This window comes from Mycteria americana, chromosome 1, assembly GCF_035582795.1.
Source record: "Mycteria americana isolate JAX WOST 10 ecotype Jacksonville Zoo and Gardens chromosome 1, USCA_MyAme_1.0, whole genome shotgun sequence".
NCBI classification, from domain to species: domain Eukaryota; kingdom Metazoa; phylum Chordata; class Aves; order Ciconiiformes; family Ciconiidae; genus Mycteria; species Mycteria americana.
The window spans coordinates 197,389,341-197,417,181 of record NC_134365.1 but is presented as its reverse complement, the minus strand read 5'-3'; the positions used below and the strand labels follow the sequence as shown (position 1 = coordinate 197,417,181).

The 27,841-nt window shown below is 37.6% G+C and overlaps 1 protein-coding gene across 1 annotated transcript in view; it reads left to right on the top strand.

Annotated features, from left to right (window-relative positions):
• PDS5B (PDS5 cohesin associated factor B) overlaps nucleotides 1–27,841 on the top strand; it is a 116,887-nt gene that overhangs the window by 76,151 nt on the left and 12,895 nt on the right. Inside the window, exons 23-31 of the mRNA XM_075490785.1 lie at nucleotides 3,694–3,830; nucleotides 10,976–11,099; nucleotides 16,166–16,370; nucleotides 20,835–20,949; nucleotides 21,318–21,450; nucleotides 22,288–22,407; nucleotides 22,753–22,815; nucleotides 25,520–25,665; nucleotides 27,649–27,754. Of these exons, the coding sequence (XP_075346900.1) occupies nucleotides 3,694–3,830; nucleotides 10,976–11,099; nucleotides 16,166–16,370; nucleotides 20,835–20,949; nucleotides 21,318–21,450; nucleotides 22,288–22,407; nucleotides 22,753–22,815; nucleotides 25,520–25,665; nucleotides 27,649–27,754 (1,149 nt within the window). The remainder of the gene's footprint in view (nucleotides 1–3,693; nucleotides 3,831–10,975; nucleotides 11,100–16,165; nucleotides 16,371–20,834; nucleotides 20,950–21,317; nucleotides 21,451–22,287; nucleotides 22,408–22,752; nucleotides 22,816–25,519; nucleotides 25,666–27,648; nucleotides 27,755–27,841) is intronic.

The following is a 27,841-nucleotide window of genomic DNA, read 5'->3' as shown; positions in this document are numbered from 1 at the left end:
AATTTCCAAAGCCTTTTGAACAAAGTTGCTCTGGTTTTAAGAAGTTTTTTGCCTTCTGTCTTGAAATTGTTAAACTCTTTGTAGCATAATACCTCCTTCTCTGCTGGTTTAGTAAGTACTTTAGTTTCCAGCTTGGTACAGAACTCATTATTGGAAATGCTCAGTTGTGTTTGGAGTTGATTTGTTAGCTTTTTATTCATTTGACTACACCTTTTTGTTCATTTGACTACAGCAAGGATATTTTTCGTATTTGTGCAATTCCATAGTTACACAGTACACTCTGAAAACTCTTAAAGGAGGAATGCATGTTTGTTTTGATTTCATGAACTGCTGGTTTAAAATAGACAGGATTTCACTTCGGTGATTATAAATGTAACTTTAAGTAGTAAATATGAATTGTTTTTTCTTAATTTTTTAATGATTCATGAAGCTGTAATATCTCTCTAAAATGTGTTTTTGTGTTGATAAAACTTAATCAATTGACTTACAGAAAATCTTATGGCAACTTATGGTTGAAGCCAAGCCTGAAAGCTGTAAGAAGCATTTATTGGCAAGTGAAAACAGGTTATTGTGAAAATTGATCTGCAAATTTAATTGGCATTTATGACCATTGAGAAGCCTATATTTAATGAAGGCTGCAGGTCACACCATTAGTTTATAAATGAAGCTCTCTGATAGTGTATTTTTCTTTACTCTGGTTTTAAAAGCCTTTTTTAAAAGGCTTCCTTTAACATAACTGTGTAATATATCTAATGGGGATCTTAAAACTAGCAAGTTTAAGTATGAAAGGGGAAAGGACTGATGAAGACACAATTATAGTATCATCCAGCTTAACAGATGTAGACTAATATAGGCTTAGTTTTGGATACTAAACCTTAAATGAAATTATGTCTGTAGGGGAATGTTTCAGTGCCGTATTAAATATGAATTGGATTAATTATTGTTTGAGTTAGACTTGAATTCCTACGCCTGGCACTTGAGTGTCTAGTCTAAAGCAGTAATCTGTCTTGACAGTGACCAGTACTGAATATTTCTGTGCACCATGCAGTGGACTGATACTTACGTAGTAGCAGTGATATTTCTTGTTTCCTTCTATGTACACTGCAATATAAGGTTTCTCATCCTATTTCTCTAGATGTGCTTTAAGTGGACATTGTTTCATTTCTCTCTACTGCACAAGCCTGTATGTTCTGTGATATTCCTGCAGCATTTGTGGCTCTGAAAACTCAAGTAGTAGAAACCTGAGCTAGCTATTGTCATAATGTTGATGTAGTAGGAAGACAGTGTTTCTAGGATTGCTACGTGGGATGGGAGCCCGTTATACTTTTACAATGGAGGCATGATGATAACCTCTACATCAGAAAAAAGGGCTATAACTATCTGTTGGTTATTTTTAGTGGTTAATTTTAATCTTAAAAATTAATACTTATTCACTACTGGCAGTTTATGTAAAGCTAGTAGTTAATTGTGGTTTTCTCACATGATGAATCAGGTATCTGTCACATTATATTCACTGTCTCAGAAAGAAATGATCATGTCCTATCACTTTTGCTTGCACTTCAAATACATGTAGTTCATGTCATGCTGCTATGTCTAGTACAAAGTAGTTATTTGTGGCCTTTGATATGGTTTTGACCCATCTTGTGTTTTGACTTTCTTGATATTTGCACGTTGTATATAATAATTTTTAATCTCAGAGTAGAATTCTAGGCTCATGGGACACAAATTGAAACAAGAGGTTCAGACTGGATGTAAGGAAAAAACCTGAGAACAGTCAGGCAGTGGAACAGGTTGCAGGAGGTTGCAGGTTGCCAGGAGAGCCTGTGCAATCTCCATTCTTGGAGGCTTTCAAGACCACAATGGATAAAACAGATACTAGCATGGTCTGACTTAATAGCTGACCTTCCTTTGAGCAGGAGATTGGACTGGAGACCTCCTGACATTCCTTCCAACTGGAATTATCCTTTGATAGTTATCCTGGCTGCAAAGAAAAAATTTAAAATGTGAGGGTGGTGCAAACTCATGTCATGTTGGTTTGTCTTCAGGTAGCCAAAAGCAGTGACTAAGGGAATTCTCATGCCCTGTACTAATTTCATGGGAATGATTAATTCTGAAGGGTTGCTGATGTCATCACAACATCATTAACGCCAGCAAAGAAACGGGGAACATAGTGGGGTCAGAGGAAAATTCTGAAGGAGCTGGGATTAGGACTGGCTACATGGAAGGAAGACTAGAGTAGATTTGGACAGTAAAATTGGGAGAAGGGAGTTGTGGAGGGGGAAGAGAGAAGCAAAGGTTAAAATTGAAATTGCTCAGGAGCTGATATAGGGGCACAAGATACTGTGTGGCTGTTCCCTGGCTGAATGTCCCTTACTTGAAGACCAGATACAGCTAGCATGTTTCCGTCCTCCCAACAAATGGGATGCACTAAAGGTACGGGTACTTGTTATGATATGAAGAAACTGAATTGGTAAGCTGTCAAAAGATATGCTGCTGCTATTAGTATTTAATAGCAGCAGCTATAATAATAATAACTTATTATTATTGTTATTATTATTATATTTATTGCTATGAAAATCTTCTGGTGCATACTTACAGCTGTTTCAGTGGAAGACCCTTTGAAAGCTGGGGCAAGAGAATTTCAGTTCTGTTCCACAAACTCCATTTGCATTTTAAGTTCTTGAGTAACAGACATCCTACTTCTTGCTGGTGTTACCCAATAGAATTAGAATTCTGTAGGTGGAGTAAATGGGCTACAGTGCTAAAAAATAAACTCATGTGTAGATGACAATCCTAGAACTTAGATCAGAAAGGACCATTGTGATCAGTTTGTTACATGGAATAGATCAATTGTATGATGAACTTAATTTGGTGATATTGTGAATGTTTATATAAAAGTTATTAGAACTGCTTTTTCCTTTAAGGAGAAAATTTGATGTTACCATGTACAAAAAGCGCTAGCTTCCTTTCCACCATACCCTAGTTTTTCCAAAGCTTTTGGGTTTTGTGTTTTGAACTTCTGAGTTTGGTGTTTTGTTCTGGTTTTGTGGTGTCGTCGTCGTGGTGTGTGTCGTCCGTCCCGTTCCCCCCCCCCCCCCCCCCCCCCCCCCCCCCCCCCCCCCGATGTCTACTTGATTCAGATGAGGATTTTCATTTTGCTGTAAGAGGATACTCCTCTTTCTGTTTGGTTTTTTTTATCGTCTCTGCTCGCATATAAAAGGAAAATGAAAGGACAAAGGGATTCAAATACTAAACCAAACTTAATCTCCAAACTCACGATTTATTTTCACTAAAGAAACGTGTGAAGTGATTCAGTGTTTCATGATAGCTGCTGGATTCTGCATGCTTTTAGAAGCTTGCCTCAAAACACTTGATGTTTCCATCCATTGGCAAAAGGCAAGTTATCCTTGTGATTGCTTAGTGGAAGAAACCGTTCAAACTTTAACTAAATGTTGTACAATTTTTATTTGCTGTAATAAATGCTTGAGACTTTCAATGAAAAGTTGCTGTCTAGTGAGAGTACGTCTAGTCATCTTTCAGTATTTAAATGATGTTTTGCAGCCTTGACAGGCTTATGTATGTAGCAGTAAAAAGCACTTGGGAAAATACTGTGCGATTAAAATAAGAGAAAGGTGATTTAAAACATGAGGCTTATGGTGTGATTTGACTTCTGCATATCAAATTTTTTTTCAGATTCAGGCCATCAAGATGATGGTTCGATGGCTGCTAGGAATGAAGAACAACCACAGCAAGTCAGGAACTTCTACTCTGAGATTGCTAACAACAATACTACACAGTGACGGAGATTTAACAGAGCAGGGGAAAATTAGGTATGTAACAGATGGTAACGTTTTGATGTCTGTGATGATGCGGTGGGGAGAGTCTTAGTCAAAGCAGTACTTAACGTTTTATTCTGTTAGAGTGCTTAACAATTTATATGTCTTATTTCATAAGAACTAATGGTAAGCTTGGCTGGATTCCTTCATAAGTTTGCCGAGTCCCAGGTTTTTTAACACTGTAGATATAGCTGTATTTTAATGGTTTTATCTTCTTTGTTTTTTCTCTTTCTTCAGAGAGCCATTGCTCATATTGCAGGAATAAACTGTGTAACTTCCTCTTTCCTATTGAAAATTGGGTTTAATTTTTTTATGCAGCTTGCTCATCCTGATGTACCAATTGTTGTGCATGCCAAAGGCCGATAGGCAGGCTTTCTAATAAAAAATAATAGCATGTTGCAGTAAACCAGGTGGGAATAGCTAGTACACAAGACATTTCTGCTTGAAGGCAGACTTTAATGCCTTGAGGTCTCTAAAGTGAAAGAAAGAGGAAAATGTGTAAAGAGGATTAAGTCTCAATAAATAATTTACCTTTTAGGTGATTGTTAGGCAACTTATTTGTTTTTCTGGTATCTTAATCCTCTGCAGTAGGGGAAGTGACAAGTTGTCCGCCACTATTGCTTGCCAAACATTGAAAATTTATGTCTGCAAAAGCCATTAAGGGCATGGGTGGATTGTGCCAGTAGGAGTAAAAAGGTTTTAATTTGGGGTTAGAATTTAATGTTCTACAGTGATTATGCAGATAGAACTATGTTGTGTGTGCAAAATTGCAAACCTGAGAATTATCTAGTATGTTTTCTTTGTAGCAACTGTGTAGTCTTTCTTAAAGTTCCTTGTAAATAATTGTTTCATAGTTTTAAATTCTGTAATATGACCATTCATGGCAGATACTAGGGAGTTAAGTGGCAGTAAGTTAGCTTTTCAGCATAACTGCTTGAAGCATATTGTTGGCTTATCCAGTAGTTTGTGAATACATCAGTTCTGTAGGTCCTGTGTGTTTTCATGCTTGGAGTGATGATTCTTTACTGTGCATGTTTTAGGAATTTAATTTTCCCAGTCTTTTTGTACTCAAAACTATAAATAATAGAAACTGCATATAATGATGTGGTCAGTTCTCCATTATTAAAGTTAATGGAGGGCTGGGGATACTTTTAGGGGAGGGAGAAAGCTGCAATGACATGAGGTTGCTGTGTGTTAAAGGCAACCCTTCAACCCCAGAGTTTGGAGCTCTGCCTGGGGATGGATGATGAGCCAACTGAGACCTTATGGGTTAGGATCAAAGAGCAGACTGGTATGGGTGACATTGTAGTGGGTGTCTGCTATAGGCCCCCTGACCAAGAAGAGGAAGTGGATGAAGCCTTCTATAAACAGCTAGAAAACTTCATTTTCGCAGGCCTTGGCCCTCATGGGGGACTTATCGCTCCGATACCTACTTGAGGAGCAACACAGCAGCACATAAACAATGCAGGTGCTTCCTGGAGAGCATCAATGACAACTTCCTGACACAAGTGATAGCGGAGCCAATGAGAGGTGCTCTGCTGGACCTCATACTCACCAACAAGGAGGGACTTCATGGGGGTGTGAAGGTTGAAGGTAGCCTTGGCTGTAATGACCATAAGATAGCGGAGTTCAGAATCCTGGGGGCAGCAAGGAGGGCAAAAAGCAAGACCATAGTGCTGGATTTCAGGAGAACAGACTTGGGCCTCTTCAGGGATCTGCTTAGTCGAGTCCCATTGGATAAGGCCGTGGAGGGAGGAAGGGCCCAAGAAAGCTAGCTAGTTAGTATTCAAGCATCGTCTCCTCTAAGCTCAAGAGTGGTCAAAGCAGAAGGCCAGGCAAATATTTCAGCAGATCTGCGTGGATGAGCAAGGAGCTCCTGGCAAAACTGAAATACAAAAGGAGGGATTGAGAGCAGCCCTGTGGAGAAGGACTTGGGGATACTGGTGGAAGAAAAGCTGGACATGAGCTGACAACGGGCACTTGCAGCCCAGAAAGCCAACCATATCCTGGGCTGCATAAGAAGAAGCATGGCCAGCAGGTCAAGGGAGGTGATTTTGTCCCTCTTCTCCACTCTCGTGAGACCCCACCTGGAGTACTGCGTCCAGCTCTGGAGTCCTCAGCACAGGAAAGACATGGACCTGTTGGAGCAGGTCCAGAGGAGGGCCACAAAAATGATCAGAGGGCTGGAACACCTCTCCTATGAGGAAAGGCTGAGAGAGTTGGGGTTCATCCTGGAGAAGAGAAGGCTCCAGGGAGACCTTATTGCATCTTTTCAATACTTAAAGGGCGCTTATAAGAAACATGGGAATAGACTTTTTAGTAGGGCCTGTTGCAATAGGACAAGGGGTAATGGTTTTAAACTAAAAGAGGGTAGATTTAAACTAGATATGAGGAAGAAATTTTTTACGATGGTGAAACACTGGCACAGGTTGCCCAGAGAGGTAGTAGATGCCACATCCCTGGAAACATTCAAGGTCAAGTTGGACAGTGCTCTGAGCAACCTGATCTAGTTGAAGATGTCCCTGGTCATTGCAGGGAGGCTGGACTAGATGACCTTTAAAGGTCCCTTCCAACCCACACTATTCTGTGATTCTATGAGGTATACAGAAAGTGGAAGTAGGGACAGGTAACCTGGCAGGAATAGAGAGAACACAGTCTGAGACGCAGCTAGAAAAGCCAAAGCCCAACTGGAATTGAATCGAGTGAGGGATGACAAAGGCAACCAGAAGAGCTTCTTTAAGTGAATAGGTGACAAAAGGAAGACTAGTGAAAATGTCCACCTGCTGCTGAACGAGGCAGGAGCCCTGGTGACACAGGACATGGAAAAGGCTGAGGTACTGAATGCCTTCTTCACCTCAGTCTTTACTAGCAAGACCGGCTTTCAGGAATCCCAGGCCCTGGAGACCAGGGGAAATCTGGAGCAAGGAAGACATACCCTTGGTGGAAGAGGATCAAGTTAGAGAATACTTACATAAACTGGACGTGTGTAAGTCAATGGTCCTTGATGGGATGCACCCATGTCTGTTGAGGGAGCTGGCAGATGTCATTGTGAGGCCAGTCTTGATCCTCTTTGAATGATCGTGGTGATGGGTAGAGGTGCCTGAAGACTGGAGGAAAACAGGGGTGTCTGCTATCTCAGAAAGGACAGGAAGGAGGACCCAGAGAACTAACTACAGCCCAGTTGGCCTTACCTCAATCTCTGAGAAGGTGATGGAACACCTGGGCTCCCCAGTATGAGGGACATGTGGAGCAACTGGAATGAGCCCACCGTAGGGCCACGAAGATGCTTAAGGGATTGGAGCATCTGACGGATGAGGAAAGGCTAAGAGAGCTGTGACTGTTCAGCCTAAGGAAGAAAAGGCTCAGTGGGAATCTCATCAATGTGTATAAATAACTGAATGGAGGATGTAAAGAAGATGGAGTCAGGCTCTTCTTAGTGGTGCACAGTGACAGGACCAGAGGCAATGGGCACAAACTGAAACACAGGAGGTTCTGTCTGAACACAAGGAAACACTTTTTCACTGTGAAGGGTGACTGAGCACTAGCACAGGTTGTTTCCATCCTTGGAAATATTAAAAAGCCATCTGGACACTGTCTTGGGCAGCCTGCTCTAGCTGACCCTGCTTGAACAGAGGGATTGGGCTAGATGACCTCCAGAGGTCCCTTCCAACTGTAACTATTCTGTGGTTCCTAGTATTGCATTTTGGGAAAGGTTTAAGCTGCAAGGAGGGCAGGTCTCCTTTTCTCTGTTTGTGTGAGCTATACTGCCTACACTAACAAGTACTCTCAAAACCTGAAGCAGAGGAGATGATGTTTCAGGTGCATCAGTTCTGCATGGAGCTTGCTGGTATCTCACTGACGCTTCCTTACCTTTATTCTTCATCCTTTGAGAACGCAATCAGGATATCTTCTTTCTGGCAGTGCTTGCTGTGTCCTTACTGTGCAAATCTGACACTGCTCCTTCCAAATTAGAGTAGGCTTTGGAAGGAGTAAAATTGTCTGTTCAGTACAGAACATAGTCTTTTAAACTGTACTTGATCTGATGTCATTCATGTGGAGTCAATTTTTGTGTTCGTGGCTTGCATTTGTCTTTTAAACAACGTATAATTTGCTGAAGATAATTGAATTAAATGAAAGTGACAGGGTTCAGGAGACATTTGACCTCATGTAGGCCATTAGTCATGTTGTAATCATCTTGGTGTTATTGTTCTCATCAGCCATAAAAATGACTCTGTCCCCAGGCCTCTCTAAATCTACACAATTGTACTTTCAGTGACGGTGTAAGGGAATGGGATTTTTTAAATTTCAAAGCATAGTTCAGCCTAGAGTGTCAGTGAATGCAAGGTCCCACTATGGAAAACAAATAAACAAATCCCTACTTTTGTTCATCCTTCTCACTTCGAAGTAGTAGGATTGATGACTTGGTTGAATTGCTTTTAAGACAACAACTGATTGCTTTGATATGTTAGCATATGTAGGTTAAATTCATCAGTGTTGGATTTTTTTAATATTGAATTTTGTCAGTAAACAATATCTCAACTGTCCTTTCCAGGTCTTTATTTTTCATTTTATAAGTCATAAAAAGCCCTACAAATTTAAAATTCAAGATTATGCTAATTTTCTGTTTGTGGTTAGGTAAAGCAGCTAAGTTGAATCTTGCATGTCTTCATAGTAGAATTTTAATTTTAATCTGTACTAAGCATAAAATAAGAGTATATCAGTATCAGAGGACACTAGCTGTTGCTGAAAGTATTGATATTAGCTAGGAACCTGAATTGAGATTTTTTTCTGAAATGCTATATGCATTTTCCTTAAACTGAAGCTTAACAAGAGAAAAATTACTTAAACTTTGGAGTTTAGAACTTCATAGTTCTGTGCTATAGATAATTTGCTACAGCATCTGATATGCAACACTTTGAGAGGTGGTATTCTAATGACTTTTTTTTAATTTAATGTAACATGGAAAATGCTTAGAAAATTGGACACTGGCATTTATTCTACTCTCTGGAGTAGAAGAAAAAATGTTAACTGCTAGTTTGTAAAGTGAGAGAAGGTGATTAGGCACCAGATATGTTTTCAAGATGCATTTATTTGGATTATCTTTTTGCAGCCCACCACCTTAATTACGACTGTGTTTTGCACTGATAACATCTTTCCATGTAGTTGCATGTTTGTTCTCATTTCAAACATCTGGTCTTCAGCAATGGTAATAGCACTCCAGAAAACAAATGTCCAGGTCCCTCTTGTATCTTTTAGAAAGCTTCTGATAGGATAAGGACATCCTGGGTACTAATTTTCAAAATTATTAGAAGTAATCAAAAACTGCAATTATATTGTACAGAACCTTTCATTTCAGGCCTAATAATTGTGTGTTTTGGGATAATGCAGATCAGAAAGCTTTTGGCTGTAACAATTTGATCAAAAATCCCCAATTAATATAGAAGATATTCCTTCGAAGATAATCCTTTTGGGGAATAAGACAGATCCGATTTTCATCTTCAGCTGAAAGAATGATATTCACAACTGACATAGTTCTCTTCCTTCCCATAGCGTGCACACATGCTTGTGGGTATTTCTGAGATACGTATACTCTGTAAAGATTTGGCCAACTTTTATGTGAAATATCTTTGATTCAATTTGCAGAATTAAATGTTATCACTACCAAAGCTGTGCAAGATTGAAAGTTCTTAATTTTACCCTTTCCTTTGGCTCAATCACTCTGTACTTGTAAGTCATTATTGCTCAATTGTCACTGAAGTGCAAAAATTGAATCTTTATTGGGTTCACTTTCACAGTAGATGCAATTTGAAGTGAAATTTAAGAACTAGACATTACCATATTAATCTTCATGCCTTGTTTGACAGTTAGTGCAGCTTTTGTCCTGTCACTTGGTTGCTCATGATGTATTTGGGGTTTTTTTGTTTGTTTGTTTTTTTCAATGTTATGGTTTCCATAAAATACTGAGGTGTGCATAAAGCCTGATTAGATAAATTATAAGGTTTAAGCTCTTTAGCAGGTATTTTTATCATGCACTCTGTGTTTAATAATGGCTTTTTATCTCATTCTTTAAATGCTTTATACAGTTTTCATTATAATGGATTTAAGACTACAGTGTCTGCTCTTCCTAAGGATAAAGGGCAAATGATTAAGAAGTTAAACAATATTCATCCTGCTTAAATGAATAATTATCTCTAAATAAGAATATGACTTGATTCCTGCTCCAAGTTATCAAAGGAAAAAGCTGTACTTAATAATTCTGAATAGAATTCATTAGTGGTTTAAGTGAGAGATGCATAAAGCTTCTTAATACTTTTGTGTTTGATCTGAAGAAAGGCAGAAATAATATACTTTACTGAAATAAATTTTCTAAGAACAGTGAAAGCTTAACTAAGTTTATTAATGCACACATTAAGTGGATATCAGTTTGCAAGGCTCATGTGAAGATGCTTTTGATATTCTGGTAACCTTTGTAAATATGGTTGTAGGTTACAGAAAAATCCATTCATCTTTTGATATGAAAATTAGCAAATGGTTAGAGTGTTTTGCTAGGTGGGAGTGCAATTTGGATGTGCAAGTCAAGTAACAATACTTTCAGCATGTTGAAAATTTTTTCACTTGCTAAATCCTTTTTGCTATTGTCTTAAAAATACAATTCACTTAGTCACTTATCATAATATCTAATGAATTGGCAACTTTGGGGACTAGAAATGGGCTACTTCTTTGGCAGGAACCCCCTGCTGAAGGAGAACCAGCATGCTGGACAAAAGTATCTTACAGGCTAAATGAGGTCTCTGAGGGGCAATTTGGACTGTGCTGGTCCAGTGCACAGCTCAAACTGTTTCACACCCATGTGGAACTTTTAGGAAGTTCCAAGGAATATTTTAATTGCTAAGTTGGGGCAAGGTAATAGGTAGGTGGTAATAGACTGTAAAATGTGGTGACATGGAAACTACTTTTGGTTTGAATTTACTTCTGCTGTTGATTTGGGGTGGTAGGGGTGGCGAAGTCCATGGAAATTTTCCCTTCTTTTTAAAGTACCTATTTTTCAGCAATGCAAACTTACTGGGATTTATTTAAGTCAAATAATTACATAATTTTTTTACTAATTAACCTTCATAATCCATGTGCTTGTTTTTCAGTAAACCTGATATGTCTCGGTTGAGGCTGGCTGCAGGGAATGCTATTGTGAAGCTGGCACAAGAACCTTGTTACCATGAAATCATCACCTTAGAACAGTACCAGCTGTGTGCACTAGCCATAAATGTAAGGAAATTAGGTGGGACTTGTGGGTTATCAGCACATGTATGAGTACAGATGTTGTGTGTTCTGTATGTTGTATATACTTCTGCTAATCTGATTTTATGGAAAATGTTCAGCCTTGGCGTGAATTCATTTTCCCGCTACATAATCCTGAAAACTGATTTTGGATGAGAATTAGATCTATAGTGCTGAGCTGCCCAGTGGGGGAATGCTAACTTAAAGTAGTGAAATGTTAGAATATTGATAAACCAAGGAATTCAGTATTGATTTAAAGTAATACCCCAGCTGCATTATGACATTATTAGAAGTTGAAATGAGATGATATATAAAGTATGTTGGACTGTGGTGACAACAATGACCTTGGTTTCTTGATAGTTGGGTAGAATGTATTTGGAACGCAGAGGTCTGCAAAGATACTTGGCATCCTTTAAATATTGGAAGAGATAGGGAGAGATTTCTGAGTAGATGTTAGAGTTTTCATCCTTAATTTCTGTCTGTGAGCCTAAAGTAGCAGAAAGGACATAACTTTCAATTTGTAAGTAGAGATATAGAGAATCCTCTGTGTTCCTGTCTTGTAGACTTAGCAAATTCTACAGAAATGGATTCCCACCCCAAGAGTAAAGCGATCATGGAGGGACTCATGTTGGTGTTACTTATGTAACTGCTGGTATTCTCCTGACTTGACGAAAGTCAAGAAATGCTCTGGAAGGAATCCCTTTCAGAAGATATCTTCAGTAATAATGATACTCCATTCTAGACCTTAATTCCTGTGACTGGCTAAAGCTTTAAAAGCTACAACCTATTTTAAATGTCGGAAGACTTTAAATTGGCATTTAATATTAGAAAATACAAAGTATAGCTCCTGTGTGGATATTGTTTATTTTCATATAGAGTATCTTTTTAAGTTCTTAAGTTGTTTGGGTACAGCTAGGCTAGAAAAATCATTCATATACCAGAGTAAGACAGTCTGTATTAAGCTTGTATATTGTTTTAACAATGTTTATGTGGATTTTAAGCCTCTGTGTTCCTATGGAAAGGAGCCCTTACTCAGTTCCCAAATGCTATGAAAAACAAGAGAAATGGAACAAAACTTAGATTTCATCTGCATAAGTAATTTTAACAAAAATGCAGCAGGAATTCAGTGGTAATAACTGAAGGTCTTTACACCGAAAGCAAGGACTGATACTTTTCAGTCTTCCTATTCCAAAACCTAATAGAAACGTTAGTCTTGTGTCAAAACGAGTTTTAAAGATTTTTACAATTCAGAACAAAATTAGTAGAGAGGAAAATAGCCACTTACTGTAATGACAACTAAGATCTGTGTCTATTCCAGAAAGGGTACTCTAGCGGGATAATGTCATGCCAGACTAGCCTTGCCAATATAGTATTTGCATGTTCTGTTTTCTTCTGATCCAGTGATCAAAATCTGTTCATTTCTTCAGTCATTTCCCTCCTGTGGCAAATTTTCGTTTATTGCAAAAGTTAACCTTGCAGTTCTCCTCTATCGGAATTTGCCATCATTGTTTTGACTCTTTTCAGTACATTAGGTGCAAATTCCTTGCCCTCCATTTCATCACTGTCTCTCACTTTATTTTTGCTTCTTATTTTCCAGCTGTATTAGTCTTAAATGTTTGTGGATATTGATAACAGATGTGTTATCCTTAACCTTTTTTTTGCTATCTTTGGGTCTAAAGCTTACCTCTCTTCAATTTTTGAAAGGCAATTTTGGGAGATGAGATTTAAATTGGAAGAACATAATAGGGTTATCAACACTTATGAACAAGTTAGCATCACATCTTACTATAGAATCATAGAGTAGTTTGGGTCGGAAATAGTTTGGGTTGGAAGGGACCTCTAAAGATCATCTCATTCCAACCCCCCTGCCATGGGCAGGGACATCTTCCACTAGATCAGGTTGCTCAAAGCCCCGTCCAACCTGACCTTGAACGCTTCCAGTGATGGGGCATCCACAACTTCTCTGCGCAACCTGTTCCAGTGTCCTACCACTCTTGTTGTAAAAAATCTCTTCCTTATGTCCAATCTAAACCTACCCTCTTTCAGTTTAAAACCATTGCCCCTTATCCTGTCACTACAGGCCTTGGTAAAAGGTCTGTCTCCATCTTTTTTTATAAGCCCCCTTTAAATACTGAAAGGCTGCAATAAGGTCTCCCCGGAGCCTTCTCTTCTCCAGGCTGCACAACCCCAACTCTCTCAGCCTTTCCTCATAGGAGAGGTGTTCCATCCCTCTGACCATTTTCATGGCCCTCCTCTGGACCTGCTCTAACAGATCCATGTCTCTCTCGTAATGGGGGCCCCAGAGGTGGACTCAATACTCCAGGTGGGGGTCTCATGAGAGCAAAGTAGAAGGGGTGAATCGCCTCCCTTGACCTGCTGGCCACACTTCTTTTGATGCAGCCCAGGATACGATTGGCTTTCTGGGCTGCGTGTGCACATTGCTGACTCATGTCCAATTTTTCATCCACCAGTGTCCCCAAGTCCTTCTGTGCAGGGCTGCCCTCAATCCCTTCATCCCCCAGTCTGTATTGATTCTGGGGATTGCCCCGAGTCAGGTGCAGGACCTTGCACTTAGCCTTGTGGAACTTCATAAGGTTCACATGGGCCCACTCCTCAAGCCTGTCAAGATCCCTCTGGATGGCATCCCTTCTGTCTAGTGTATCAACTGCACTATTCAGCTTGGTGTCATCCACAGACTTGCTGAGGGGTGTACTCAATCCTGCTCTCTGTGTCATTAATAAAGATATTGAATATTACCAGTCCCAGTATTGACCCCTGAGGGACATCATTTGTCGCTGATCTCCATTTGGACATTGAGTGTTTGACCACAATTCTTTGGACATGGCCATTCAGCCAATTTCTTACCTATTGAATAGTCTCGTATGAAAGCCGTATCTCTACAATTTAGAGACAAGAATGTTGTGTGAGACTATGTTAAAGGCATTACAGAACTCCAGGTACATGACATCAGTTGCTCTTCCCTTATACACCTACGCAGTCACCCCGTTGTAAAAGGCTACTAGATTAGTCAGGCATGATTTGTCCTTTGTGAAGCCATGTTGGCTGTCTGTATTCGCCTCCCGGTGGCTACCCATATACCTTGACATAGCTTCCAGGAGAATTTGTTCCACTATAGTATTACTTTTGTCACTTTTCTCCTCATTTATTGATATTTCTTTGCCTTTTGTGACTTTCTTACTTGTTTACTAGAATTTAGGTTGTAAGGTCTGTCAGGACAGGAATTCTGCCTTTACTTTTCTCGGTAGCTCCTAATGGATTTTGAATAGTTATTCATAACTTTTCTAGATCTTCTTGAGGTCTTCTGCAGTTTCCTTTCTCTCTGCAAGGCTATTGAGTTCAGATCCTCAGATGCAGGGTAATGGTTTCAGTGACTTTTGCACTTGCATGGCAGAGAAGTAGATACATAAAATTGGGCTAATGTATGGGTTTTATTTGTATGCTGTTAAAAATGTAGAACTTGGTTGAGTTTGGTCCCCCTTCTTCTCAGTGAACTAGTGTCACTGAGCTGAATTTAAGGTTATTGTCAATATTAAAAGACAAAGAAATAAAAATAATTCCAATTTGTGCCACACACCACCATCAGTAACAATGAACTATACCTGCCATTGTCCTCTGAGTCAAGGAGGACATGCTTCCTTGTCAATATACCAACTAGGCACAGGTCTCTTCTAAGCTTTCCGAAGGCTTTAGACTTAGGTGATGTTATTGAGCAGGAAAAGAGGACTATATCTTAGCCTTCTGCTGGGGGGTGGATTTGCTATAAAGAGGCAATGGGTCTTGAGTAGGTTTCACAGTTTGGGTTTGTGGTCTTGGGTTGCTTCAACTCTGGCTACAGCAGGCATTTCAGGGTTTCAGTCCATAGAGCAAGGCTATGGCTTGAAGCTCAGAAGGGAAAATAGGACTTGATGAGTTTCTTCTGGATTTAATTTTTGGGTGGGGGGAGAGGGAGGCTTGTTTTATCTAACACGTGATCTCTTTTGATGCCATTTGCAAATTCAGCAGAGTCAATGTTACCAGTGGCTAGGCTTCGTCTCTGCACTTCGTTGGCTGATAGCTGGAAACCCTTTTCAATTCTTTCTGTCATTTGACTAAAATAGCTGTTTATTCTTGTTAATGTTTTTTCTTTGTATTTAGAGATAATAAATCTTTCCTCTTGACATTTATTTGGCAGGTTAAATATGCCAGGCTGTTTTGGTGGCCTTGTTTACCTTACGCTTTTCTGTACATTTTCTTGTAACTGTTTGCTGCACCTGCTTCCACAACCTTCCTTGGTCTGTGTTACTAAATGGCTTGTGGTATATTGAATGGTGTCTTAAATTATGTAGGTTATTTTCATACAGAGAACTTTAAAGTTCGTATCTTTTCTGGAAATACGTTGCTTAGTAAATTGTAGAAGTACATTTGCCACCTTCATGTTATTTTACTTTGTGTTCTTTGGCAAGTATTAGACATGGGTTATTCTCTTCCGTGGTCATACATAGTTCATACAGGTTTCCACAGTATAATGGAAACACTTGGTACTCTCTTCAGCATTTGACCTTATCTTATGTGGTCATTCTGCTGAATTTTATTTGGTTTCTAATATTAATGGCTTGATGAAAATTTGTGAAATCACAGTAGTAAAATCAACACAGTGGTAACTGGTGGCTAAACACTATTTCAGTGCAGATCTTTGATTTTTGGCTCCACAAAGCAAGTGGTCCTATTGTAAACAATTTCGTTAGCTCCATGCCTCAATACTATGCTAAATTAGGCCTTGGGTCCTGAGTGTGACATGTTCCTATACAGTTTCTGAACCTTAGCTCTTCTCCTGATCTTAAGGGGAGCTTCAAATGATTAATTCAATTTAATTGCTCTGAATTGGCATTAAAAAATGTTCTTACAATTCCTATGTTTCTGTGGCTGCAAGGTCTGAAATTGATTTTGGCATATTTACTCAGGCTTCCATGTTTTATTTCACAGTCTATATTACTTTTAGAAAAGTTTACTGTTACCTTTTTTGTTTTTGCCCTTTTTTTTTTTTTTTTTAATAGGATGAATGTTACCAAGTGAGACAAATATTTGCTCAGAAACTTCACAAAGGCCTTTCTAGACTACGGCTGCCACTAGAATATATGGCTATTTGTGCATTGTGTGCAAAAGATCCAGTGAAAGAGAGAAGAGCTCATGCTAGGCAGTGCCTTGTGAAGAACATAAATGTCAGAAGGGAATATCTGAAGCAACATGCAGCAGTTAGTGGTAAGAGAATAGAAGTCGCTTTTTGGTACAAGTGCTATAGTTCAAATGTAAATGTGAGTAGATTGTGAAAATATTGATTGTTTTCTGTTTTTATACATAGAATGGCTGTAAATGTCTTTTAGAGGTATCTAATGAAAACTGAAAATAGAGTCCAGATTTTCTTTTGAATTTTTTTTAACAGGCATTTCTGAGATCTTTCAATTTTGTTAAAAGCTGTGCAAATGCTTATGCCTAAGTATGTTGAAAGTGAAGTAGTTTTTCAAGGCAGTTATGTGTACTGTTTGAACTTAACGGTTAATTATGTTGTAAGTGAAGTGACAATGATTAATTTTACTTCAGTAATTAGTAATATGCAACCTTAATGACATAAATGCTGTACTAAATTGACTGTCTTTGCGCTGCTATATTGAGTAGCTTCTTATCTTGTCTTATGCTGGCAAAGGACTATATTTGTAGGCACTTCAGGATGACTTTATGTAATTCTTTCTTCCCAGTGACAGTCTGATCGTGGGAATGCTTTGTTAAGTTGTTATGGACTAATGTTAGCTGTTTTTCTTTTTTAAAATCAGTCCTTTTCCCTTTTGACTTAGTCAAAGCTACACACATACAGTATGACAACACTGGTATATCATCATAGGAAAAAGTAGACCTTTATGAAGAGCTATGGGCATTTTGAATAAGAGTTTTTGAAAGTTTTATTTCTTTGAAAGGTTACTGATGGTTTGGCCTTTGTGAAATGAAGGAGATTTTTTCATCTCGTCTTAGGATAGACCAGACCTGTTTTTGTGAATCTGATCTCACAGATGCTGTCAGATAACTGATTTCCTTCTGCATTTATGAATCACAGACTTTATATTAGCCATGTCAGTCTGTGTGTGCCTTAGTCCCCTTAGACTTTGATCAGAGAATAAGTCTGCAGAGAAATCCTTTTGTGTGTTGTTAATTAGACTTAAAAAAGAAAAAAAGTGGCGATTTCTCCCTCCTTGATAACATATAAAAAAGAAAAATCCATTGAGCAAATGCCTTTAAGTCATCCTAAGACTATTCCTCTTGAAAAGTTGAAAACTGGTTTTAGTTGTGTAGGAGGAAAGTATAAGATTTCTCATATGATTACAAGTAATTGCTGATTTCCTAGCTGTATTAAGATAGAAGCTGCAAAGTTACTATCCAAAAATCTGTAGAAGAAATGAAGAGGAGCCGTGTGTGTGATTCTTTTTATCCAGTAGGACCTCAAAGTGTGCCTGACAGTATTTTTCTTGCTGAAAGACTTACCTTGAGTGATGCCATTGATTTGATATGTACTATAATCCATGAGGAGTCTGGATTAAATATAGATTGCAGGATTTTTTGAGGATTACAGTGTGAACTTTGCGACATTCAGATTTACCAGTCTGAGCTTTTAACAAATAAAATGTCTTGAACTGTTTACATCTTAAACAATAGTTATTGTAGTAGTACAGCTGAAGCTCAGTTCTGGTCAGATCATACTATTTAAATGTGTATGGGTCTCCCTCTGTCATTCTCCCTGTTGGCCATGCAGTAATTCAGAGTAGTAATGATGATAGTACCTCCTTTGAAAAGCCTCTACAAAAAACTAGAGCTGAGAATCTGCATCTTTGATTAATGCAGCTATTTTTCCAAATCTATAAACATGTGATTTTCTGATATGTTTTTTCTTGAAAACTTGCTACAGGTGAAGAGGGTATCTTTCAGATATTTTGGGGGGATTTCAGCATTTGTGGAAAAGATGGTAAACTTCTGTATACCTTGCCTAAGGAAAACTTCCTAAGGACTGGTACCAGTTTTTAAAATACCTCTTTCCTCCATGCTGACCTCTTGCAGGCTGGCACAATTACTCTCAGGCCTCTTAAATTCTCTAGATCCTATTCAGAGTGGAAGCCACTCAAGAAGAGACTTATTTTGATTGTGTATCTTTTACTAGTTTCATCTGGGTAGAGACTTGTGTCTTGCATAGGCATCTTTGTTTTCTAAGGCTGGGCTTTTACTTGCAAGTCAGTAAGTGGGAAAAATTGCAAAAGTAAAGATGAATTTTTTTTAACAAGTTTCTTTCCTAAATGCTCATAAAGGCCTGTCATGAGGGTTTTTGGCACATTCTAGTTTCAAGTGCTGGTAGTTCATGTCTGTAAAGCCACCCCACCTTTCGGGTTGTGTCTTTCTTCTTTAGAGATGAGGAAAGAATGTGTAAATACTATTTTTTGTCATGACAGGTTAAATATAATATGTGTCAATATTTGTCCTTTTCATGTTTTGTCTGGATCTGGTTCACTTTGTTTTCCAGACCCAGTTGGAATTATTACTATAGTTATATTAGAAATTGTACAGGGCAGGAAGTTAATGAAACACAGAGTTGATGAGCATTCTATTGAAGTTGCTAATTAATACAAATAATAGTGGATTGGTTTGCCTGGGACATGTCTAAGGCAAGCCAATTTTGCTAGTGTTCTGAAATCATAATTATGTTTTTTCTTCCCTGCCACATCTTTATTTTTTTATTTAGTTACACAAACAGCTCCTAGCTAAAATGGAGTACAGTGCTTGAAGAAGTGAAGGATGTTTTAAAAGTTAATAGTGGGATGTCAGTTGAAACACATTAAAAACTGCTTTGCAGTTTTCAATTGGATTTCAATTACATAAATATAACTTGAAATAGAAAGAAATTGGGTGATTTTATTGTTTCTTTCAAACCTTATGATGGCTTACAGTCTATGTAGTAGAGATATTACTCTTGATAACTGCATCAACTGCAATGGCTGTATAAAAGTATCCTTGGAAGTTGACAGCACTGTCCCCTGTGAGCCTTTATTAATTTTGAATGCTTTCCTTGCTATTATGAATTAATTCAAATATTTTATGTAGGCTGCACATTGTCCCTATTTATGCAGACCTTTAAGAATGGGATAGATTAAGACTTGACTTATGCATGGCAATTACTTAGTTAGTTTTGTGAAATCTACAATAATTATTTATTTTATTTGATGTGCACAATATTTTTCAAGCACATCTCATATGAATACATATATTAGAGATAAAAATATCAGTGTTCTAATGTATAGTTTTCAGATATTATTATATATAATGATTTACAGATGTTTGAACTTCTTATTCATAACCTAATATGGGATAGTTAAAAGCTTACCAAAAGAAGATTTTTCCAGACTTGGTCATATCTTTCATGACTACTCACTAGCTCAAAAATGCAATTTTTTTTCAAAAGCAGAGCCAGGAATTTCTCTCCTTCCTTCACATTGTACATTCAAGTGTTTATCCATAGGCATGTTAATACTATGACTTTGCATTTGCCACAAGTACTTGAGATCAAATGCTTGTACCATAGTAATATACATAGAATAGTAGCATGCCTTCCTTGCCTATCGTCCTGCCTGTTGCACAGGGTGCAGGTTTAATAACTTAGGTGTGCTGTGCATCCTCCAGTTCCTCTCAGCCATTAGGCTAAAGAAAGCAGCGTGGATGTTTTCTGCAAAATACTTTTTGACTTTTGGTGTACAACTTGTCTTTTTGTTGTCTTTGCCTTGTGGGGTATGACTTTTTTCATTCTGATTTTCATCATCAAACTTTGAGGTGCTGGAGTTCACTCTGCATAGTGTTGGTTAGTTCAGGAATTTGTTTGTTACCTTATGGAATGTGTATTTTGTGATTGTAACTCTGAGAGGGCCTTTGGCAATAATCCTTACTTTTTGAATTTTCAAGGAAAATTGGCCATCTGACTGTCATAATGTAGGAAAGACTTTCTCCTGCAGTCCTTGCTTAGGACTACTTACAAGTCTTGGAGGATGCTAGAAAAAGTTTTGAATGCTTTGAATGTCATAGTTCAGTTGTGCTGCTCTGTTCCAAGTGGGACTGAGCCTTTCAAACTCAGTCCACTACTACTTTTTTATAGCTTTCATGTTACCTCCTATCCCTTCTTTAAACAGATAAGGTAGGCTGTGGGATTGGAGAACGTTGTGGCGATTTGACTGCAAAGCCCCTGCAAAGGGCATTTCTTTCTGTCCTGTTGACAGCAAGGCTGTACACTGCAATGTCCAAAGAAAGAACAGTAGCGTATCTTGCAATTGTGCTGGTCTCGCATCTTGCAGTTAACATGGATTTTTGTGATCTATCCTCACTTCTGTTTTTCAAAGTCTTTTAGAATACAGGCTTTGAACCAAGGAAAGAATTGGGAGTAGGGGGTGACTGTGGCTGTATTCTCAAGGTAGCTAGAAAATATGCAGCCCTGAGTGAGAGATACTTAAAATGTTAATTTTTGCATGCATGAAATATCTGCACATCAACCATGAGATGCAATATCATAAAGAAATGATAGGCCCACGTGTGCCTATACTTTATCTTAATGTATGCTGGCCTTAAATTTTTCTCTTTCCTCTGTATTAGAAAGCATATTTCTTGATATGTAGTCTTCTGATGCATGTTTCTTCTGCTTTTCAGAGAAACTGTTGTCCCTTCTGCCAGAGTATGTTGTTCCTTATACTATCCATCTTCTAGCTCATGACCCAGATTATGTCAAAGTCCAGGACATTGAACAACTCAAGGACATTAAAGAGTAAGACTACTTTTAATAGTATTATTTCTAGGGTTAAAACAATCTTAACTTTATTCTAAGTGAAATTTTAATTCATTGCGGTACCCTGATACACTGCCCAGTGCGCATAACAATGGCAGTTATTTCTATAAAATATTGTGAGAAATAGTATATATGCTTTTTTAGTGCTCTGTGATATCTTAGAGGAACCTTCACCTTCTGCTCATCCTACCTTCATTTCCTTTTTTCTAAAGAATTGGTTTCTCAGAGTTAGACTGGTTCAAATTCATAATACTAGTAAAACTTAGTGAGCCACTTTCTCAAATGTGCTTTTTTAAAGAATTTCTTTTGCATTTTTATTCATGAGGAGTACTGCATTTCTCCTTTAGGTGCCTGTGGTTCATACTGGAAATATTGATGGCTAAAAATGAGAACAACAGTCACGCATTTATCAGAAAAATGGTAGAAAATATCAAACAGACTAAGGATGCTCAAGGACCAGATGATCCAAAAATGAATGAAGTAGGTGATAATTTTTGATTGGAAATTGCATTTAATTCTGCCCTGCTTCTGGAAATGAGTTGCTTTTTGTTTACACACCAACTTTAAAATGTCCTTTATTAGAATTGTATGTGGGAGATGATACTTTGTGTACTGTAATGATTATATTTATTGTAGTTTAGATGACAGTTATTTTCCTATGCTTCAGTAGATCTTGCACATTTGCAAGGGAGTTGTAATAGTTTGCAGTCCTTCTGTTTCTGTCTCAGACTATTAAACGCTAACTTTAAATATACGTAAACTAATTTTTACTGTTTAAATCATCCACTAAAGTTCTTTGCATTTTTAAAATGAAATATTACAAGAGTAAGCTTAGTATAGGAAGAAAAATACATGCATTAGATGTCTCTAGTGTGTATTGTGTAGTGAATGTATCAAACCCTGATCTTGGTTTTGAGGTTTTTGCATTGCATAATGTACAGATTTGTCACTTTCCTGCTTTTCCCACAGAGATGAGGTTTTTCACTGGGCTTTTCCTCCTTTCCTCCCTCCTTTCATCTCCTTTTTTTAGCTTTGTCTTTGAAACCATGGCACTATTCTTAAGTATAGAAGGGTCATGAAAGCTAGCTCTCTCTAACTGCTGGGCCTGCTGCTTTTGTCTTTTGCCTCTATATTTTAGTACCCTGTGATACACTGTTTAAGATGCAAGCTAATGTTAAATGTTTAAGATGATTGCTTTAAACTGTGAGTTATTGTAGTTCTGTGCTCAAAAGATACTGTCTTTTGTCAAGATTTGTGATTAACTTCTAAAGTGTTATGTGTTTTTCTTTTTTTTTTTTTTAAATTTATTATTTACAGAAATTATACACAGTCTGTGATGTAGCAATGAATATCATTATGTCAAAGAGTACAACATACAGTTTGGAATCCCCTAAAGACCCTGTACTTCCAGCCAGATATTTTACTCAACCTGACAAGGTATACCTTGGCATTTAATTTTTTTTGAGATAAGTCTGTTTAAATCTTTGTTAGTTGTAATTCAGGGTTTTTTTTTTTTCAATAGTTCTTGTAACTTCAGACTTCCCTCTATTATAATGTAGTTGAAAATGTATGTATGTGTATGTTTTCATAAATATTTATATATGAGTACACACACTGATTCCCCCCGAGATATTGTTGTTCAAGTTTAAAATTTCAAAAGCATAAATGATATAAAGAAAATCTTTCAGTACTACCTCCAAAATGTATATATCTTGTTCAATGATTATTGCTGTGATTTTACACACCCCACCCCCACCCCCTCCCCCCTTCCTTTCTTTACAGAATTTCAGTAACACCAAAAATTATCTTCCTCCGGAAATGAAGTCTTTTTTCACTCCTGGAAAGGTATGTATGGTGTGGTGGGCCTTGTGTTTTTGTTTTTGGTGCTGTGTTTGCGGTGAAAACTAACACGTAGTTAATGAAACACTTCAAGTTTAAGAAAGTACATTGTTTCTGCCCAAAGGATCTATGTGCCAAAGGTTAGTAAACAGGTAGAGAGAAAGAGATAGGTAGAAGGGAAAACTGCTACTGTCTATGCTGGGTTTGTGGGAATAGTAAGCAAAGCCTGTTGTCTTTAAAAAGAGTCTCAAAAAAAAAAAAAACCCAACAAAAAACCAAACAACCCAAAAACCCCGAACCCGTAATATTTGACAAGTTTGCAAAATGGTTAACCTGTTTTTCTGCTGAAGACTACAATATTGCATATGAAGTGACAGCTATGGAAAACTCTAATATAAATGATTTTAAAAATCACATAAATTTGGTAAAGCTGAATACCCTATTACAGTATCTTAGAAGATAACTGACTGTTCTATGGGTATACTAATTTGTTCTTTCTAAATATGCATTGTATTGAATGGCAATGTTCTTTCTTCACTAAAACTAAACCCAGGTACTCTTTACAATAAAATTAAAATCTAGTAAAAGAAAAGCCAAATTGTGGTTTTCATCTGGATTAATGGGTCCTGTTCTAGATTACAGGAGAATATTCATTTGCTACCTTGCAAAAGAAATAAAAGCACAGTGTCTTCATTACCCTTAACTTTGCTAATGAAGCATTAGCTGCGAGCTAGTAACTTATTAATAGAGGAGGAATGCTAGTTAGGAAAAAATGCATACATACAGGAGCATCTTTTTGATTAGAAGTTGAAAGCCAACATTTATTGATTGGAATATATCATCACTGTATTGCACATTTGAGTATTTGAACTCCATGGATTAGAGATTCACTTCTTATTGAAGATGCAAAAGTTTTAAAAAGGAAGTTGTGTCTCTTCCAATTTCCGATCAGTAGTCAATATGAAGTTCTCTCATCCAGTTTTTGACATAAAACATTCTTGCTAGTTTGTCCCAAACTTAATATTGTCACAGTACGTTTAATATATTAAACAAGAAACATGGTTTATGCTATCACAAAAAATCACAGAATCACATAACGTTTGAGGTTGGAAGGGACCTCTGGAGGTCATCTAGTCCAAAGCCCCTGCTTTCTCAGGCTTTCCTCATATGAGAAATGCTCCAGTCCCATCTTCATCTTAGTGGCCCTTTGCTGGACTGTCTCTAGTAGCTCCATATCTCTCATATATCATAATTTGAAATTATTTTGAATCCTCAGGTAGCTTTTATATTCTTTTACATTTTTACCACCAAGTACTCTAGCTCCTTTTTTGTTGTTCTGAAATTTTGTAACAAACAGCAGAGGTGTATTTGACCAACAAAAATTTGCAGTTGCTTCACAGTCATGAGAGCAATGTGGAATAAGACTTGGTCTAGGGAGCCTTATTTTTGGGAAGGGAAGACTAGTTTGAGTGGGTGTTGGTGGGGTGGATATGAGCAGGGAACAGTATCTGAGGGCAGTGAGGCTTTGCATGTAGGTTCTGTGGTAAGGGAGGAACTGTTAGTGCAGGCCCTGTTAGTGTTAGTCCCTCCTTAGTAGGAAGTTCAGTCCACTGTGAATTTGACATCTCTCTGCTTTTAAGCTCTTTCTGTATTCGATTATTGATTAATGTTAAGCTCTAAACTAATAGATGTAAATTTTTAAACTGGATTTTGTTCTCCAAGGTTTATTTTTTGAAAGGATATACTGTTTTCTTGTACTCAGTGCACAGTGAATCTTTGGTTTAAGTGTAAAATTCCCTCTGGTTATAAAAAGTATAACTAGCACATCCATGGTGCATATCTCTGAAAAAGGAACACTCAAAGCTGCTATGATGTGGATGTTGAACTTTTTTTTTTTTTAGCTGTCACTAACTTTAGACATAGCTAGAATCTAATATTGCAGTAGAAGATGGATCATCCTAGATAATGATAAATATGGGGAAAGGTCTTTTAATTCAACTTTTGTACGTGAGTGTTTGGCATAAAGGTGTATTCTCTTTAGGAGTAACTGAACTCTTTCAACTGTCTCAAAAGTTAGTATGAGCTGGAGGTATTTGGCATGTCTGAAAGATAATCCACTTAAATGAATAACCTGAAGCTCACCAGTGTCTGGAAATTTTGGCACCTATTAAAAGCCTAACATTTTTAAATCTGTGCATGAAGCATCAGAATCTTCTCCACAATATTTGATTTTTGAGGATCTCTCTAATTCATTCCCAGTTGAAACTAGTGTGGTTTGCCATTACAGCTAAGCTAGTTTAATAGTTTCTTTGCTGAAAGGGCTGTCCTGCTGCTATTTCTGTTTTGCCAGTACAGATGCTTATCTGATCCAAATGGTGAGCTGGTTCAGGCAGCTAGATCAGCAGAAAGCAAACTGCACAAAAAGTCCTGAAGTGGCTTACTGCAAGGTCAGGTGAGCACCCAATACTACCAATGAGAAGAGGGCTGAATATAAGGGTAGAGAGAAGAATACAGCTAGCTATTTGATTACAGCTTTGTCAGCTTTCTTCTGGTGTCTGTTGTAACTTTCATATGAAAATGTTTATAGCTTTGTGTTAAAATTAAGATATTGATTGCAGAAAGTGAAATCTGTGAATATTTTAAGCATAGTACATGTTAACAATATCTAAACGTGTAGCTTAAAATAAAGGAAATATATTTTTGGTTTCAGCCCAAAGCAGCCAATGTTCTTGGAGCAGTTAATAAGCCTCTTTCGTCAGCAGGCAAGCAGTCTCAATCCAAATCTTCACGAATGGAAACTGTAAGCAATGCCAGCAGCAGTTCAAATCCAAGCTCTCCAGGAAGGATCAAAGGGAGGTTGGTAGACAACAAAGGAGCTTTGATATTTCAAGTATTTGTAATGGAAACTTTGAATATTTCTATAAGGTTTTCTAAGTGAGAAACAGAATTCTATTATCTTATTTTGAAGTAAGTTATAGTACCACATTGGTATAACTGAAACGATGAATTTGGCTTTCTAACCCCAGAAATAAATTTGCTTTTAAAAAGAAATAAAAACCAGAATAAAATAGCATCCAGAGTTGGCTGTCAGAGGGAAGGAGAGCCTCATATGTTTATTTTATTTTTTATATATATAACACCCCCCCATTTCTATATGTATATACACACGTATATACGTACAGCTACAGTTCCTAGGAACCTTGTGGCCTGCTGTAACGTTAATAACATGTCACAGACAGTGTGGACTGGTAGGTCATTGTGGTGATCTTGCATGACTTCCTCCTCTATAAATTTGTCCTGCACTTTGCTGAACTTTGTAGATAAACATTTTTGGATTTTAGATTCCTTCTGTGATGGAAAGGGGAATGTACTGTAATGCTAGAGAAATCATCTTCTAGTTATCCGTCTTCAAAAATTGTAGCTTATTTTGTGTCAGTTTTTTAGGTTATTCATCTGTTACTGTATCTTCTTATGTTCATTTTTTACCTGAAAGTCACATTATCTTTTTTTTTTTCACAGACATTTAGAGATTGTATAGCCCCCACTATTCATATTTTCTCACATTAATTCAAGACTGTTAGGAAATGTTATGTTTGGATATAAGACTTCTCACTTGGTACTTCTGTGATTATTTAATATATAATACTGATTTTAAATGTAGTACAGTGTTTTACAAGAAATACTTCTCAACTCCATGGAAAGTCCACAGAAAGGCTTATTTCTTACAAGTCATGCAGGTTCACATGCCAAAATACATTATTGGCTAAAGACAGGTTGGAATCCAGATACTTCTCTATATCCAGTGAAATGAATCTGAGGCCAATACTGTTCTACATGAAGTTCACTTAAAAAAATGCTGCACTCACAGCCTAACATGTTCTGTCATCTCCATGATCTCCCCAGTTCACCAAAGTTAAACCGATTAGTGTTTTGAGTGGAGGTACCAAAGAAGAATAAAAGTCCTCTAGAAGTGATGGTAATGATTCAGTATGCATGGTATTTTCAATTCAGCCTGACTGATATATACAGGCAAGCTTGCATCTGTTAAGTCAATGTATAAAAACCAAGCTTCCGATTACATGATAGTTATTACAGATTTTATACTAGTAGGATTGAGAACATCTTTCTCAGTCTGTGCAGTGCCCAGGCCAGGGAGTTAAGAGTTTGTGTATTTGAATACCCCTTTTCACTTCAGCACATAGCATATTTTTTTCATTAAAAACCGTGCACGGTTATTTAAAAATGTTGCTTCTACCTACCCCAGGGCAGATGAAACGAAATTACTTTTGTATATTGGCTTTTGTATTTTACCTTTTATCTGTGGGTCTCAGTGTTTTACACATTTATGTACATAGAAACTGAAATAAAAATGAAATTGCTGCCCTAAATAACAGCAGAAAGCTGAGAGATTAATTGGTCTCTGAAATTTAAATCTGCTGTTTTATTGCCTAAACCTCACCATAGGAAAGTGTGCGTGCTTTGGCTGTGCTGTCTGTGGGGATCTTTGATTGGTACATGAAAGTGTATGCAAATGTATACAAATGCACAGATCTCTTGCAACTCGGTAAGGCTCTTCTGTTTCAAAAAGCTGTTTCTCTTTCCTAGTGAAAAAGGAAAATTTAACTTTGCTTATGATTGACACCTTTGTCCTGAGACTTAGATGTTCTGGCTCGTGATATATGGTGGCTATCATAGCCAGAGTGAAGGGTTCTTTCTGCCAGATTGTTCATGGTTTAGGAATAGATTTCTTCTGAAGATTGTTGTTCTTAATACATACTTTTTTAAATGATTGCCCACTGTATTATAATAATGAGGAGAATAAATGTTTATTCATTCTAGGCTTGACAGTACTGAAATGGACCACAGTGAAAATGAAGAATTCACACTGGCTTCGCCCTTACCAGGGAAGAAAACTGACAAAAGGGACGACTCTGATCTTGTAAGGGTGAGCTGTTTGGTTGCATTGCAGATGTTTCATTTTAAGTCACCTAGGACTTGAAAATAAAAATGAATGTGATCATACTTGATACCA